Source organism: Gadus chalcogrammus, chromosome 7 (assembly GCF_026213295.1).
Source record: "Gadus chalcogrammus isolate NIFS_2021 chromosome 7, NIFS_Gcha_1.0, whole genome shotgun sequence".
NCBI lineage: Eukaryota > Metazoa > Chordata > Actinopteri > Gadiformes > Gadidae > Gadus > Gadus chalcogrammus.
This window is the reverse complement of record NC_079418.1, coordinates 23,121,461-23,137,563: the sequence shown is the minus strand read 5'-3', so window position 1 is coordinate 23,137,563 and position 16,103 is coordinate 23,121,461. Positions and strand designations below refer to the sequence as shown.

Here is a 16,103-nt window from a genome sequence, read left to right as displayed (position 1 = left end):
ACTGTATGTAAAATAGGCAGGAAAACATTAAAGGGGTGAATGTTTTGTATGTTTGGACGATTTAGGAGCCGACCGGCTGATGATTGGTTGGGTTATGTTTCAGGTTCAAGATCATTCGTTAACCATTAGCATTTTTATCGTTATATACTTGAGGTGAATAGTTCTGCCTCGACAACAGAGCTGCTTCTTCTTCTTCTTCTTCTTCTTCTTCTTCTTCTTCTTCTTCTTCTTCTTCTTCTTCTCTTTATCCTTCTCTTCTCTAGCAATGTAATTAAATATGAACCCACTGTAGCAAGGGGCTTTGCTACACACCATAGTTGGCTGCCACAGACCAACCTTCAGTGGACTCCTCAAAACACAGGACGCGGATTGGTGATGTTGAAGCCGGTTTATTATAAAGATGCAGGAGATGATACATTGCCTGGTGTTGTTGCCATCTAGGAGATCATGTGTCTGGAGATGGCTGGTTTAACCTGTATCCAGCCTCACCCAGCACTAGAGTCCAATCAGACAGGGCTAGATGAGGCTGCTTAAACCAGGCATCGTCTACACACACTCCAACACCTATCCTTTAAAGAACAAGCTGGTATTAGTTGACATTACTGGCCCCAAGCTGGTAGCCTCAGAGAGGGCAACATGAATGCAGAGTTAATACGTGGGTTCGACCCAAATTACATTCAAGACTTGTATATATGAAAGAAACTCAAGTGTAGAAATAGGCGAAAACAAAGGAGGTGAGATAGTGCCATTATTCCGTCTGACCACACAGCCAACGGACTGCAAACAGTGTATGCACGTTGGATCTTTTGAGTCTACATAAATGGCCTTTTGTCTGCTTTTTTCAAAAGAGCCGTAATCCCATTTCCACACCAGAGAAAAAGTAGAGAAAGGCCTGATTTACCTAGCAGTTAAGATTGTGGCTCCCTTGTGCATGCTCCTGTTACTCTGACCGTGTCCTTTGTCTGCTGCCAGGGCTTGGTCTTGGACACACATTTGCATGCCCGAGGGACACTTGAATGCATAGTCCCCCGGATTCTCACTGCCTGCCATGCAAAACCAGTGGGGGACCAGTTAAAGAGGCGCACGCGCACAGTCAACACAGGTGCGCATCAGTCAAAACACTCCTGACTGTCCCAGCTCTCCAGCCAGCCCCCTCCCCCAAGGACCAAATCTTACCACCCTTTGCAGAGAGTGCTATGGAAATGAGTGCAGTGATTTCGATAGGCTCAAGGTGCTGGGCTTGTTTGTTGGAGCTGACTTTTAGTTTGAGTCCGTCCCCCTAACCTGGATGATCACCACCAAGTACAGGCTGTAGTCTTAGGATTCTGCTCCAGGGTCTGCGTCTGGGTGTGTTGAGCCCCACGTGGTGGTCCTGTCTAAAGTTAGACGATAGTGCAGTGGTATTGAAGAGTGGACGGAGGGAGACGCCTTAGGGAACAGAGGAGAATGCCGAGAGCTTTCCTGGTCAAGAAGAAGCAGGCAGCCTGCGGGGGCTGGAGATGGAGAGACCCAGAGCAGGCAGAGTGGAGAGAAGATCCCTCAGAAGGTAAGGCTTTTTTGTTGACTGTTTTCCCCGAATTGCCCCTGTTTCCTGACCTCTTTTAGAAAACAAATGTATTGAAAACAGCCTCCCCTTGGGGTTAACACCACTTCTGAGATGTGACTGAGTCGGATAAGTAAGAGGATCCAACTGACAAGTTCTCTGTTGAATCTGGGGGGGGGGGGGGGGGAATAAGTGTTGATTTCAATGCTGTATCTAGAAGCGTCTGGATAACTCAGGTGGTTTCCTCTTCTCCCATCAGTTAGCGACAGCGCTCCGGAAGAGACGTTGAGCGCGCCAGATGTCTCCGAGCTGGCCGCTCCCTCTGAGAGCTCTGACTTTGGCTCAGAGGAAGCAGCGGGATCTGCGACATCACCGGCGCCCGTCCCAACACCGCCCGCGTTGGGAGTGAGGGAACAGGACCCAGAGACCAGTCGAGACTGGCCTGCCATGCTGCCCCCGAGGCAACTCTACCACCCTAATGCGTTGGCACTGGCCAGCCGGGCCAAGGTACTTTAAACACATACTTACACTCATCTTAAGATCAGCTGTTTGCTAGTGGCTAACTTTTCAATTTTTTAATTTTTTAACTTTTCCATTTTTTTTCAAAAAAATGGATATCTTTTTTTAACCATTAAATACTTTTTCAGGAAAACATTAATAAATTAATAATGACTTCAATTCGAGAAAGTTACCTCAAAATAATCTGAAAAAGGCACACAATTGTCTCACGTCTCACATCCATCATGTTTACCCCCTGGTGTTTAGCCCCGCCCCCGTGTGGCACCCAGCGCTGGGGACTTCCTGTGCTCCGTGTGCCACAAGCTGTTCCCTCTGCAGCGCATGCTGACGCGCCACATGAAGTGCCACAGCCTGGTGAAGAGGCACCCGTGTCGATACTGCGGCAAGGGCTTCAACGACACGTTTGACCTCAAGAGGCACATGCGCACTCACACAGGTGAGAACACACTCATGCATGTGCACATACAAACGCGCACGCACACACACACACACACACACACACACACACACACACACACACACACACACACACACACACACACACACACACACACACACACACACACTGACAAACTGACACAGACACACTCACACACACACACACTGACACACATACACACTGACATACACTGACACACACGCACCCAAACACATACACCACTAACACACACACATATGATGAATGCTACGACTATATATTTGAATATATATAATTTGAATAAACCATCTAGACCTGTTTGTGTACATTAAATTAATATTTAACTCTTTAAAGACTTTAAAGACATCTAAAATGTTTGTTATTTTTGGTCCTTGGTGGTCTTCTGGTGTATGACCTTTAATGTAAAGGTCACACAAAACGTTTCACTGCTGTTTAAGGAAAGAATTTAACAACATGTTCCGCCTAAACCTTGCCTCTCAAGAGGTAGGCCTGCTACCACCCTGTAACACGCAGCCTATGGCTACTACGTCCATAGTTTCTCACTTTCTTTTGCTCTGTCTCTGCTCGCAGGTATCCGACCCTACAGGTGTGAGCTCTGTGAAAAGGCCTTCACGCAACGCTGCTCTCTGGAGTCCCACAAGAGGAAGATCCACGGGGTTCATCAGCAGTACGCCTACCGCCAGCGACGCTCCAAGATCTTTGTGTGTGAGGACTGCGGCTTCACCTCCAACCGGCCCGACGAGTACTTTGTCCACGTGCGGCAGTGCCACCCGGGCAGCCCGGCTCTGCGGCGCTACTACCGGCGGCAGGCCCACGAGAACGCCAACTTTGGCGTGGCCGAGTGTAAACTCAACCCCTATCTGGTCTACTCAAACTCTGGCTACTTTATCTGAGAGGCGGACTATGGGAAAGTTACCGTGTGTTTGGCTTGAAGCTGTAACGGTGTGGTAATATAAACATGTAATTTGTGTAATATATTAGACTAGCATATTTTAGGAAAATAAACTTTTTCTACTAAACTACTTTTTCAACTTCTCTTTACATAATGCATTGGTCAAATAGTTAAAATAGTGATTATTAATTGTAAATTTGTCATATCATCATTTTATCAACATGTACTTTGATTGTATTGGTTTATTTACTTGAATTGAGACCATGTCCTTTAGTCTAAATTATTAAAAAGATATTGTCAAAAGAAAGGACAGAGCGATATTGCTTTTCTGATCTCTAGGTAAGAATTTCGCGGGCTCACTTACATGGAATAATAATAAAGTTACATCCTGATTGATGAAGAAATGTCATCTTGTGACATTCTAGTATATTATGTTTTATCATAGAAATGCTAGTATAATGCTACAAACTGTGGCATTTTCTTTACAGCCAAGTCTTTATTTATATTTACTGAATTAATAGACCGCTTTATGATGGTTGGGAAACCCTGCTCATGTGAAGTGAATAATGGGAGCAAAAATAACACACATTAAAAACTAAGCCTTTATTTTGATTCAAAAATATCTTGGTCGTGTAGGGACGAAATAGAAATGTAATGACATAAAAGGATATGATATAAAGCATGGACTCAGAGATCTAGGAGTGGCGTGGTTGTAAAATAACTTTCAAATTTCAGCACGGTTTTCTGCTGGCTTAATGAATTGGCAGCAGCCATATGTTATAAAGGTGCAATTGGCATTCTATTTGAGCTATTTCCATAAAGTGATATTCACAGCTAAAAAAGAAAGATATGAAATTACCCAATTTGTTGTGCTACATTCTAGAGTATTTTCTCAATTCTTTACTCAGCCTTCTACAGATCCAGTCCAAGAGATTATTAAGATTTAGCAGGAACAGTCATCTGTATTTTTGGTTTCTGTTTCTTTGTTTAATAATTGATGTTAGCCTTAAACTCCCTTTGTCAAGACTGAGTGAACTTTTTATGTTGAATGTGTTGTCGTATAAAGACATATTTGCTGAAAGACCCATATGCACTCTGACACACTTACGAATACACAAGCAAACGCGCGCGCACACACACACACACACACACACACACACACACACACACACACACACACACACACACACACACACACACACACACACACACACACACACACACACACCCATCCATTCAAAATCCAATCAGATATTAGTTTTCTCCTATATTTATATTCATTTGATGACCAACCTATAATTATTAAGGCACATTATAAATAAATCATTTTCCTAATGGTACTTATTATACATTCAAATTCATTCAAAGGTATTGCCCACGTCACACACCTCATTTCTAAACCATGGTTAAGAGCCGTGCTTTTGAAGCAGGCCCCTACACTGGTCATAACAGTGCTTCAGTCCCCGGTCACGGTTCACACCATCACCCCTGAAATAACCCATGGAGTAAACATGCATTATATATTAAAGAATCACAAGCAGAAGGGCAACCTTTCAAATACCTAAAAGATAAATGGGGCACAGCAACACATGACTTAAGTAGTGCAACACAACAAGCTCAAACCACCCCAAGGTGCATATGCATGGTACAAAAAACACAAAGCAAGTTGTATACAGTCTGAGATCTAAGCCGGGTGGAGATAATGCATTGGAGGGGGTCGTCTCAAGGACCCCTCTCTTTGTTTCACTCGCTTGTCGTGCCCTTTCAAAGAGTGAACAAATAAGAAAATACAACCAAAAAGCAGTTAAGGTCAACCCGGTCCTAGATCCCCGTTGGTGCAACTCTATGGCGAACAGTTAGCACCAAACCAGGTCATTTGAAACCGGGACATCCACCTCCGACCTGTCTTTCCAACTTCCCTCGTGAGAAACACCATCGCTGTGTTGTGCAACCTTCCCGCTCTGAGTGGTGCTTTCTGTCGTATCACTCGCACGCGGCACAGCTCTCTCTTTGGCCTGCTAATCCAGGGGTCTCCGCAACTCTGCCCCACTCCGAAGGTTATTTTCCCAGAGGCTCTTTGGCCACGTTGTAGACGGCGCCTGAGAAGGGCCTTCCGGTCCTCCTTCTCCCACCCAGAGACCGAGAGAGTTCAGCAGAGGGAGCGGACATAAAAGGAGCGGGGGCCAGAGAGGAAGAGCGAGAGGGTGGTGGTGGAGGCGCTGGTCTGTGGTCAGGAGAGCTCGGTGGTGAGGCGTCTGTCCCAGGGAGCCTGGCACTCCTCCCCTCCCTTGGCACACACCAGCAGGTAATGCTCACTCTTCACATGGGGCAGTCGCACCTGGTGGTGGGGTTGACACACAGGGACACATCCAGGGTGAAACCCTTGGTAGGATTATAGGTAGGATCATTCTCTGAAACTCTTTTTTTAAATACCACTCTTTTTGATAGAATGAGTGTGTGTAAAATATGATCTTCAGATCAAAATAATGCTGGCTGTTAAAAAATCCCCCTACCCTGTGAAACAGGAGCATGTGGCGGTGAGTGTGGATCACCAGAGGGTAGTGGCAGAAAGGGGGCGCCTTCGCCTCCTGTAAAACATTAAACCCAGGCTACAGTCAGAGCAGAAGCGCATATAGATCACAGTAGACCACAAATTCCTATACATTGAAAGGATCAGTACAGCTAAAAAATAGTTGTGATGTTTAGAACTTCTAAACCATGTCAAATAAATGAAAAGCTTATTTTTACTCCCATGGGAGTCGGGGATAAGTTACTATCACAACAAGAGATGTTTTGCAAATGAGCTTTCCCCTCCTATAAAACTTGTAAACCCAGTCTTTAATCAGAGGCACATATAGATCACGGCAGAACACACCTTCCCTTACATAAAAAAAATCAGTAAAATTAAAACAGGCGGACTATGTTTAGAAGTTCTAAAGCAATGTATAATTTATGTATAACTTCCATTTGTTACTAAATTACCCAGGGATTATCCACTATCACTACAACAGATGTTTGCAAATGAGATCTCCTCTCGTTTAAATATTTAAACCAAGTGTATAATCAGAGGCACAAAGTGGCGAGTAAAAATAGATTACAACATCCCTAACATCAAAAGGAGAAGTCAAATAAAAAAGGGCAAATTATGTTTTGAGGATCTCAACAACGTGAAATTAATGTTTAACTTCCATTTTCCCACCAGTGAGCGAGGGATTACTCACCATTACAAGAACAGATGTTTGCAAATGAGGAAGACAATCATTTTATGTAAAGGAGCACTGTGTCAGAGTGACAGGGCTGTTCCTCTGGCTGTTTATAAGAATAATACACAGATTAAATCCCTCAAGCCTTAACCTTAATGCTTAAACTTTTAGTCTAGTCAGACAACTTACCACCATTTAGTTTTGTAAGATGGACATATATTCACAATGAAAGAACACATTCACAGTCCAGATCTAACACAGTGTACTTTGCGAGAAGAACAAAACAGACTACAATTATCTGAATAAATCCTCTTAAAAGTCTTCAAAGATTGAGCAGGCCAGTCTAAGTTCTCTGTGGCGATGCAATAACAAACGCCTATGTCCCATGCAAGATTGTCTGTGTGATTCTTAAAAAAATGTGTGAGAAGAATGTGTGAATAGGCTTCGTAACAAAAAAAAAAGATCTCAGCCCGATAAAGAGAATGCGTGTGAAGTAGGGGGACAGGCTTACATCCCGTGGTGATTCCACACAGTGGGCAGTCAGAGGGAAAGCTGACGGGCACAGAGTCAGGGCTGTGAGTGAGAGGAGAGAAGAGGTACGTCACTGCAGGTGGCAAGCGGTGGCACTGCATGTGCAGGCATTCTGCGCAGGGCAGCACTGCTGGCCAGCCAAACATTGTTTAAGTCACACAGGAGGAAATCAAAAGCATCAGCACTCAACAGCATCCAAACAAAAGAAAATACGCATATTTGCTGTAAATGCATGTTTGCTGCAGGTTTACTAAATGCATGAAGTAGTGCAGGTTGCAGATGGAGAGTGAGTTAGTTAAAAATTTATTCACTTCGGTGATCACCATAAACGAGTTTGACAGATGCTGTTGTCGTTACCTGTGTGTGTACAACACCTTCCGTCCATCAGACAATGGACCCCCAAGGCCAAGAATGCAACCAACCCCGATCCCCAGTCCCGGCCTCCGAAATAGCCCTCCTCGACACAGTATTGATTCATGGAAATGGGCATCCAAGCTCCCCTGCATACCTTGGCTATTCTTAGCCGGAGATATTTATCACCATGTCCTGACGGCGCTCCTCCAACATAAGCAGCGGTTTGGACCGCGCCGTGCCGTGTTTATTCTGAGTGGCTCATATTGTCTGGAGCCCATTCCACGCTGTGTGCACCAGACCGGGAAGGTGGTCCTTAGGCTCGAGGAGAGTCCTTGTGGACGCTGAGGCAAGACTACACAAATACCAGTCGTTTTTCTTTTAATGGACCTTACAGGACCACACTCGTTCTTTCTAAATGCGGACTCGTATTTTGTCGTAGTTCATATTGAAGCTCATATTTTCAAAATGATCGTATCCAGTAGATCTGCAAAATAATTATCCATGCAATATCTGTGTAATAGTTATCTGAATTCTTACAGCAGGGATACAGAAGGAATGCAAGCAATGGAGCCAGTGTTGCCTTAAAGTATAGATGGTGAGGATGAAGTGAAGTGTAATGAAGTCGTAGATGATGATGATGGTTATTAATAAGCACTGTGGTTGTTGATCCCTTGCCTGTTGACTTGTTTGTTCTCCAGTCCTGCATCTCACCCCTCAGTCTCTCCATTTCCTTCTCCAACTCACAGTATCTCCTTTCTGCTTCCTGTAACCGTCTGGTGAAACAAGCACATACTGGGAGGTTATGGTTTTAAGGGTCGATCCCTGCTTTGCTTTTGCGACATGAAAAAGGTTTCCCCTTTGAGGCAGAAAAAATGCATTTTGAGTGAGGCTTGGCCTTATCTGATAAAAGAGAAAACATGGCCATGCATCTCTTTGAAATCAAGTCTTCATTTTATCTTGTAAAGCATAATGTTTCCCCTATCCCCATAATTATGTCTGATTACCCTTGCAAGTCTTCATCAAGGCCTGAAATTTGTTCCTCATTTCCTTCCTCTTCCTCGTCTTCTTTTACTTCCTCTTCCTCTACCTCTTCTATTTCCTCTTCTTCTTCTTCTACTTCTTCTTTTTCTTCCTCTATGGTGGTATGCTTAGAGGTTGTTGCATGGTCCGTCACTAGAGGGAGCTCTAAGAGACCGCTCAGGTCCTCTGGCAAAGAGTCCTGCCACACCTGAAGCTGAAAAGGACCGGATGCAGCATAGTATGAAATAACACATAGATAGACATACACATAGATCTTACAGCTTCAGAAAAAATCGAATCAAAATGAATGCCTAGTATTTTCAGACAGTCATAATGTATACGGCACAACACCCAAGGGAAACAGATCATTGAAGTCTGGCACAGTGCATAATTGTGAAATCTAGAATTGGTCAAGGTTAGCTGGTTATGTGTGCCTTATTGAGAAAAGACCATAATGATAATAACATCGACGGACCACACAACTACAACACTAAATCCCTGTCACTGTGGAACGTTCTCACCAGCTTCTCTGCAGAAATCAGCCTTTCGTTTTCCCCGAGCCTGCTGTGGTCGATCTCCAGCATGATGTCTAGGCTGCGGTCTACTGCACCGGTCTGGCTACATCAAGAGAAAACAATAAAATGCAATTTCTCTTTGCGTTAAAGATGTCTACATTTACATTTAGTGGATTTTGTTGTCTCTTTTATCCCAAACGACTTTATCCATTTATCCATTTATCCATTCATTCACTCCGGGGATTGAAGTAGCAACCTGGTAGCTGTGTAGGAGTATCCCACGAAGGCAAGGTGCACACCTGTGGGAGCTCTTCCCATGACATCGGAGAGTGTTTCCTACACAATGTACAGCACAGGACAAAGAGATATTGACCATATATTTCAGTTTATACACATATAAGACAGTGGTGCTCAACGATCTAGCCTCAGCAGCCACATGTCAAACTTGCTCTCACTCACACATTAGACATATCACTCCACACACCAATAGCAACTCAGGAAAGATTGCTTTTAAACTTTTATGCTCCTGACAGATGGAATAAACTTCAGGTCTCAAGTTCAAGGGGATGATTGAAATCGCATTGGATGAGGATTTGCTTGTGTTTTTAATGTTTTTTTTAGTCATCCCATTGTATTGTATTATTTAATTATTTACTTTATGTTTGAATGGCTGTCTATATCGGTTGTGTATTTGCATCATTGAAAAAGAGAGCCGGCTCTCAATGGCCTTTCCCTGAATAAATAAAGGTTATATAATACATTTAAAAATAGTGTTGTTGGTCATTAAGTCATGACCCAAAAATAACCATTATTTTTGGGTCATTCATTAACCAACAATGCAGTCCTCAACAATGCCTTTATGTACTATTACAAACATAAAGCAAACAGAAAGCTGCAAAGATTTGGGACAAACTCAATGAAATAGTTAGCCGTTGAAACTTGACTGAACACTTAAACAGCAGTTCATTCATGGGCTTCATTCTAAAGACTCCAGTATGCTCTGCGGCCCCCCCGGTGTGTGAGCCACGGGGGCGGGGCATGTTACCATGTCACTCAGGCAGTCGTCGTGCACGTCAAAGTTGGCGGTGTCCGTGGCGTCCGCGACCTCGGGCAGGTAGGGGGCGGGGAGTTTGTGCAGGGCGCTCCAGTCCAGGTGGCAGAAGAAGGGGTGGCCCCTGAAGTCTCCGAAGCCCCCGGAGCCCAGCCGCTCCTCCCTCTCGCAGACCAGCCCCGCGATGAAGGAGCGGGCTGTGTCCGACACCTCGGGGCCCAACGGGGGGAGCTCAAAGTAATCCTGGAGGGCCAGATTTTGTTTAGGTCGTGGTTAGTGAGAACAGACTCAAGCTGGGACTCCAACTCGAAAGGTTCTGGGGTCGAACCCTGATTTTTTGCAGGCCAACGGGAACCCCAACCTTTTACTTGAATGACCCCTATAGTATTGAATAATCCTAAATGCATAAAAACATGAACTCAAGAGTAATAGTTGTTGTTTGTGTTTTTCATCATCCACACTGCACTGATTTAACCATGATGTTGTTTGAATAGACTATTCTTTTGTATAGACGTTGGTGAGGGTTGATATGGTCACCAAAGGTTTTCAGAATTCAGCCTTGGTTTCCATGGGGAATTTTTGAAGATGAATGGACCTCTCACGTAACCATGTTTTGTCCACACGTTTCAATTGTGCGACCGCTCGTAGGTGTGCTTAATAGTGCTTTGCTAACAGAGCATATGTCCACGGCCATATCAAGTGATTCACCCACGACTGGGCTCTATTGACCATCGGCTGAGTCACTGTCGCCTTTTTTTGAGGGCCACCCGATTATCAGCCGTGTGGCGACCACGCACCTGGAAGTGGATGATCTTGGCATAGGTTTCGGAGATGGACTCTGCATAAAAGGGAGTGGTGCCCAGAAGCATCTCGTAGGCGCAGATCCCGAGTGCCCACCAGTCACACTCGGGGCCGTAGCCTCCCCCTCCATCCACCGCCCGCAGGATCTCAGGGGAAAGGTAGTCTGGGGTGCCCACCGCCAAGGAGGAATGGACCTGGGGAGTGAGCAGCAGCAGTATCATCTCAGTGGCTCGCCGAGGAAACAGACTTATATTACTTAATGGGATCACCATGAAACAGACTTATATTACTTAATGGGATCACCATGAAACAGACTTATATTCCACAATGAGATCGCCCATGAAACAGACTTATATTACTTAATGGAATCGCCATGAAACAGACCTATATTTCTTAATGTGATCGGCCGTGAAACTGACTTGCATTTCTCAATGAGACCATCCATAAAACTGACTTATATTACTTAATCAGATCGCCATGAAACAGACTTGCATTACTCAAGGGGATCAGCATGAAAAATACATGTTACGCAATGGGATGGTCTATAAAACCGACTTATATTACTTAATCGGATCGTCCATGACTGTGATTTATCTTACTTAATGGGATTCTCTACGAAACAGACTCGTAATAATCAATGGGACCATCCATGAAACAGACTTGCATTACTCAGTGGGATCATCCATGAAACAGAATTGCATTACACAGTGAGATCATCTAAGTAAGAGACTAAACTGATTTATACAACCCGATTGGATCGTATATGAAACTTCACAAAGCCCCCTGAGCCAAAACTCCATTAAATCTAGGAATCAAAAGTTTATTTTAGTGGAACAAAGACATTTAGTATAAAGTACAACATAAGGTATTGGCTAATGGAAATGCTCTGAGATCTACCACTTCAGCAATGATCCCTCTATGGAGCAACTGTATGGAGCGTCTGCATGGAGCGACTGTATGGAGCGACTGCATGGAGCGACTGTATGGAGCGACTGCATGGAGCGACTGTATGACCTGCGTGGTCAGGAAGGCTGAGCAGGCGGGGTGTGTGCTGTGGATGACGTCAGCGGCCCTCACCATGCCGTCCTTCAGGACCCTCAGACAGGAGCCAAAGTCCCCCAGCCGGATGTGTCCGTCCGCCGTCAGCAGAATGTTGTCCGGTTTGATGTCTCTGTGGGGCACACACCATGAACACTTTAAATGTGCATGCATTCGGAAACACATCTTATGTTTAGCGTTTCACCCTCTGACCCTTTTAAAATAACTGTGAACTGTCAATTAAAAGGATTCATGACGACAACTTTTTGAAGTTCCAGTCAAAAAAAAAAGCTCTCAAAAAAAAGCTCTCAAAATGTTGTGCTCAATGGTATTGAGCACAACATTTTGAGAGCTTTTACCACAGTTAGCAAGGCCCTTATGCGGCAAGCTAGTTAACTGCTTGCTCTGTGTTAGTTGTAGTAGAAGCAGATGTTTTAAATACATTTTCTCTACAGTGTATGTATGCATTTCAAATGTTCCATCCACATAATGGTCTTACCCAGTAAGAAAATGCAACCAGAATATCTCTAACGACAAATAGCTGCATGGATATATATAAAAACAACGTGCTCTGATGGGAAACGTTTCTCTAGGTACCTGTGCACGTAACCTAGCCTGTGGACAGAGTCGATGGCCAGGATCATCTCGGCCAGGTAGAACTGGGCCATCTCCTCTGGGATCCGATCTCCGAACTTGCTCAGCAGAGTGAGCAGGTCCCCTCCCACATAGTAGTCCATGACTAAATACTGCAGGAGATATATATATACAAAGCAGATGACTCAGAGAGTGCATTAGAGCTGCTGTTGAAGTGTGACACTAGACAGAGGGCAGCCCCGGGGCTCTGCATACCAGATAGTCGTCGTCCTGGAAGGCATAATGCAGCTCTGTGATCCAGCGCCGGTCTCCTCTCAACAGGACCTCCCGCTCCTCCTGGTAACACGCCGTCTGCACGCCAGCACACAACCAGGGACAACGTTTTATTCTCTGAACAGGAACGCAAATACAGCCACACACACACACGCACACACACACACACACACACACACACACACACACACACACACACACACACACACACACACACACACACACACACACACACACACACACACACACACACACACACACACACACACATAAAAACACACACACACACACACACACACCAGAGATGGAAATTAACTTTTTTGCCAACAAGCCACTGTGGCAGGTAGATTTAAAAATCTACCAGCCACTCATCTTTTTTACCAGCCACTTTTTATGCGCTATATATTTTTTTAATATATGCTGTGGCATCCCGCCCCGTAAACCTCGGCCCGGACCAGCCCGAGGGTTGGTCCTGGATGGCCGTTACCACCATCACCCACCAGCCAGCGACGGAGAGCACCGACCGAACCCCAATCAGCTTGGTTGGGGGTCACCTGGCCGAAAGCCGAGGAGCCAATATAAGAGGACTGACATTTGGGCAGACCAGAAGCGGGAGCGAGGAAGGAGGAAGTGCTCGTGTCCGCGAGAGGCTTGAGGCTCATGGAGGCCCTAGAGACCGCGTTTACTTTGTTTGATTTAAGTCGTCTGCAATAAATGCCTTTAATGGCTTAACCCACACTGCCAAGTGTGATTTATACCTGGAACCCGGCAACAACAAGGAGCGGGTTGCCACAATGCGTACATTTTAAACAATATAATAGTAGCAATAGATAAGAAAAGTGTTTTTCATACACATCTTTTTTTCCATCAGATGGGATTTTTACTGTAAGTAGGTTCTACCAAGGAACTGAGTTGAAAACGTTACACTCTTGCCGCATATGATAAACAATACACAGGTATCTGCCATGTTAAGTCATGTTCATTTCAAAGGTGTTACGATGACGAGTTTGGGGATAATTCATCAATACAAAGTATTTTCAATAAATAAAAGAAAATTGACATATTAACAATAAAACAACAAGCATGGCTACACCATCATAACATGTTATTTACATGTGACTGCATACAAATGTGTCCACAGACCTGGTAACTAACGTATGATAGTAAGCATTATTGGCCCTTAACACTAATATTCAGAAAAAACACTGCCTCGAAAGACTATTGGCTTAAGCAATACAAGTAGAGGCATATACTTGAACTTTATACCCTGAATTTTTAAACGTTGCAAACGTGCAAAAACATAATTATATATTTATGTGGCATTCAGTCCAATGCTGAAAATATATCTGTGCCATTAGGCCAATGCTGTGTTAAAGTCTGTAAAGTATGACCAAGTGTTTCTTTCTGTTCAATAGTCTAGATAGAACTTTATCATCCCCTTTAGGAGAAATTTGTTAATGTTTGTCCCTATAAAACAATAATGGTAAAAAAAAAAATACAAAACACGACGGTAACTGAGTAAGTCAAACCGTCCAATCTGAAGGCTCTACTTAACCACTCCCCCTACTCACTTCCACCAATGCAAAGCGAAGAGAACTGAGTAGGGGAGGGCGTAGCCTAAATAGTTTGTGAACGACCCAGAGAAACGCAACGCAAATTCAATGTGAACATGTATGACGCTTTAATAAAATTCCGATTTTGAAATTCCGCAATTTTTTTTAAAGTGTCTCAAAAAGAGGGCATGTCCGGGCAAAAGAGGACGTCTGGTTACCCTTAGTACGGAAAGCACATTTGATTCCTAACAAATAGCGGCCCGAATTGGTGGGCGCTATCCTGGTAATTTCTCTGCGTGAGAAATACGAAGTGTGGCGTGTGAGCGTGTGCATTGGTTGAATTCATGGGGCAAGCCCAAGGAATCTCCACCCTTCCAGCTTCCATGAAAGAGAACAAACCAATTCACACAAAAGCGTTCATGCAAATCTAGCATTAAAGGTTAATTTAAGGAAGTTCTCTCCAGTCACGCTGAAAGTAGTTCGCTAGTAGTAGCGCTTTAAATTGCAGCGTCAGAGATTTCTAAGAAATCTGAATGCTGACTAAATTCTCAGAATTCTGACACTGCAAATGATTGCACGCTAGTGAACTACTTTAAAAAAAAAACTCGACATCGCGACCAGGCGACAAATGACTGGTGAGAACCTTCTTAAATGAACCTTTAATGCTGGATTTAATTATCGGAATTCGGATTTTATTAGCCTATTAAATTTCTGAATAAAAATTATTGTGATGAATAATCTACATTTGTACAGTCGACTTTAATTCCCGTCAACTTTTTTTTCTAACACCAGAACTTCCACAATTATGCCCATGTTCCTGACTTCTATATACAAATATATACGGCTGCAAGTGATAGTCGCCCTAAATGCAGCTTTATTGTGGGTTCTGATTCTGAATGAATGCCGCTGCTGAACTGTGTGAATAAATAAAGGGAACTGAAATCTAAAGAAGACAAGTGGTTTTGATGTACCGGTGAATTCCAGCTGAAAGTGGAACATTGCTGCCATCATGGGAAATTAGATTCCCCCACCCCAACACAGATTTTGTTCTGTAGAAACCTATATGGTGGAAACCGATACGCCCTCTCAACCACAAAATGTTTGAGTCACTTCTATGGAAGTAAATCTGTGCCATCGGATTTTGAAAATAAAAAGCCAAACACAGCTATGGTCTCACGCCGAATGCGTGAGACTTGAGAGCCCTGTTACCGGTATATTATCCCGGATGTTAACAATTGCATTTCAGCAAAAGAGGCGTAAAAGAAGAAGGGGGCCGGATGTCGACAGTAGTGGTGGATTTAATGATTCGTTTCTGTGACCCAGTTTGCGTGATGCAGTTCGCCAAGAGGAGTCGTTCGCGAATCGTTCGTTCGTTCGTTCGTTCAGTCGAATTTCCGGTAGCACTAACTCCACGGAGTCTGACTGACTCCGTGGAGTTAGACTGAGAACCGTGCAATGCCGTCCATTCCATGATGCAATTTACCGCTACCGGAAACCAGGCTGAACGAACAAACGATTCGCGAAAGACTCCTCCCAGTTCAGTCGAGTTTCCGGTGAATCGATTCACCGGAAACTCGGTGGAGGAGTCGTTCGGGAATCGGCCTAGTTTCCGGTAGTGGTGAATCGTATCATGGAATGCACGCCATTGCACGGTTCTCAGCTGAGTCAGTCAGACTTAGTGCTACCGGAAACTCGACTGAACTGGGAGGAGTCGTTCGCGAATCGTTTGTCCGTTCAGCCTGGTTTCCGGTAGTGGTAAATCGCATCATGGAATGCA

General features: G+C 44.3%; 2 protein-coding genes across 2 annotated transcripts in view; one reads left to right on the top strand and one right to left on the bottom strand.

Moving 5' to 3' along the window:
- The first annotated feature begins 1,121 nt into the window (after window positions 1-1,121).
- Window positions 1,122-3,653, top strand: LOC130386519 (putative transcription factor ovo-like protein 3). The gene is made up of 4 exons (XM_056595472.1): window positions 1,122-1,546; window positions 1,803-2,050; window positions 2,309-2,498; window positions 3,072-3,653. Exons 1-4 carry the CDS (start codon window positions 1,447-1,449, stop codon window positions 3,392-3,394), a joined length of 861 nt encoding a protein of 286 aa, XP_056451447.1. The 5' UTR covers window positions 1,122-1,446; the 3' UTR covers window positions 3,395-3,653.
- Window positions 3,654-3,994: 341 nt separating this feature from the next.
- The window catches only part of LOC130386435 (myotonin-protein kinase), an 18,567-nt gene continuing 6,458 nt past the window's right edge, over window positions 3,995-16,103 (bottom strand). The window contains exons 4-15 of the mRNA XM_056595359.1: window positions 12,756-12,851; window positions 12,504-12,652; window positions 11,946-12,039; window positions 10,865-11,062; window positions 10,062-10,310; window positions 9,273-9,352; window positions 9,023-9,119; window positions 8,486-8,715; window positions 8,157-8,254; window positions 7,108-7,169; window positions 5,907-5,981; window positions 3,995-5,731 (exon numbers count right to left, since the gene is read on the bottom strand). Coding sequence (XP_056451334.1) covers window positions 5,624-5,731; window positions 5,907-5,981; window positions 7,108-7,169; window positions 8,157-8,254; window positions 8,486-8,715; window positions 9,023-9,119; window positions 9,273-9,352; window positions 10,062-10,310; window positions 10,865-11,062; window positions 11,946-12,039; window positions 12,504-12,652; window positions 12,756-12,851 — 1,536 coding nt within the window. The 3' untranslated portion in view covers window positions 3,995-5,623. The remainder of the gene's footprint in view (window positions 5,732-5,906; window positions 5,982-7,107; window positions 7,170-8,156; window positions 8,255-8,485; window positions 8,716-9,022; window positions 9,120-9,272; window positions 9,353-10,061; window positions 10,311-10,864; window positions 11,063-11,945; window positions 12,040-12,503; window positions 12,653-12,755; window positions 12,852-16,103) is intronic.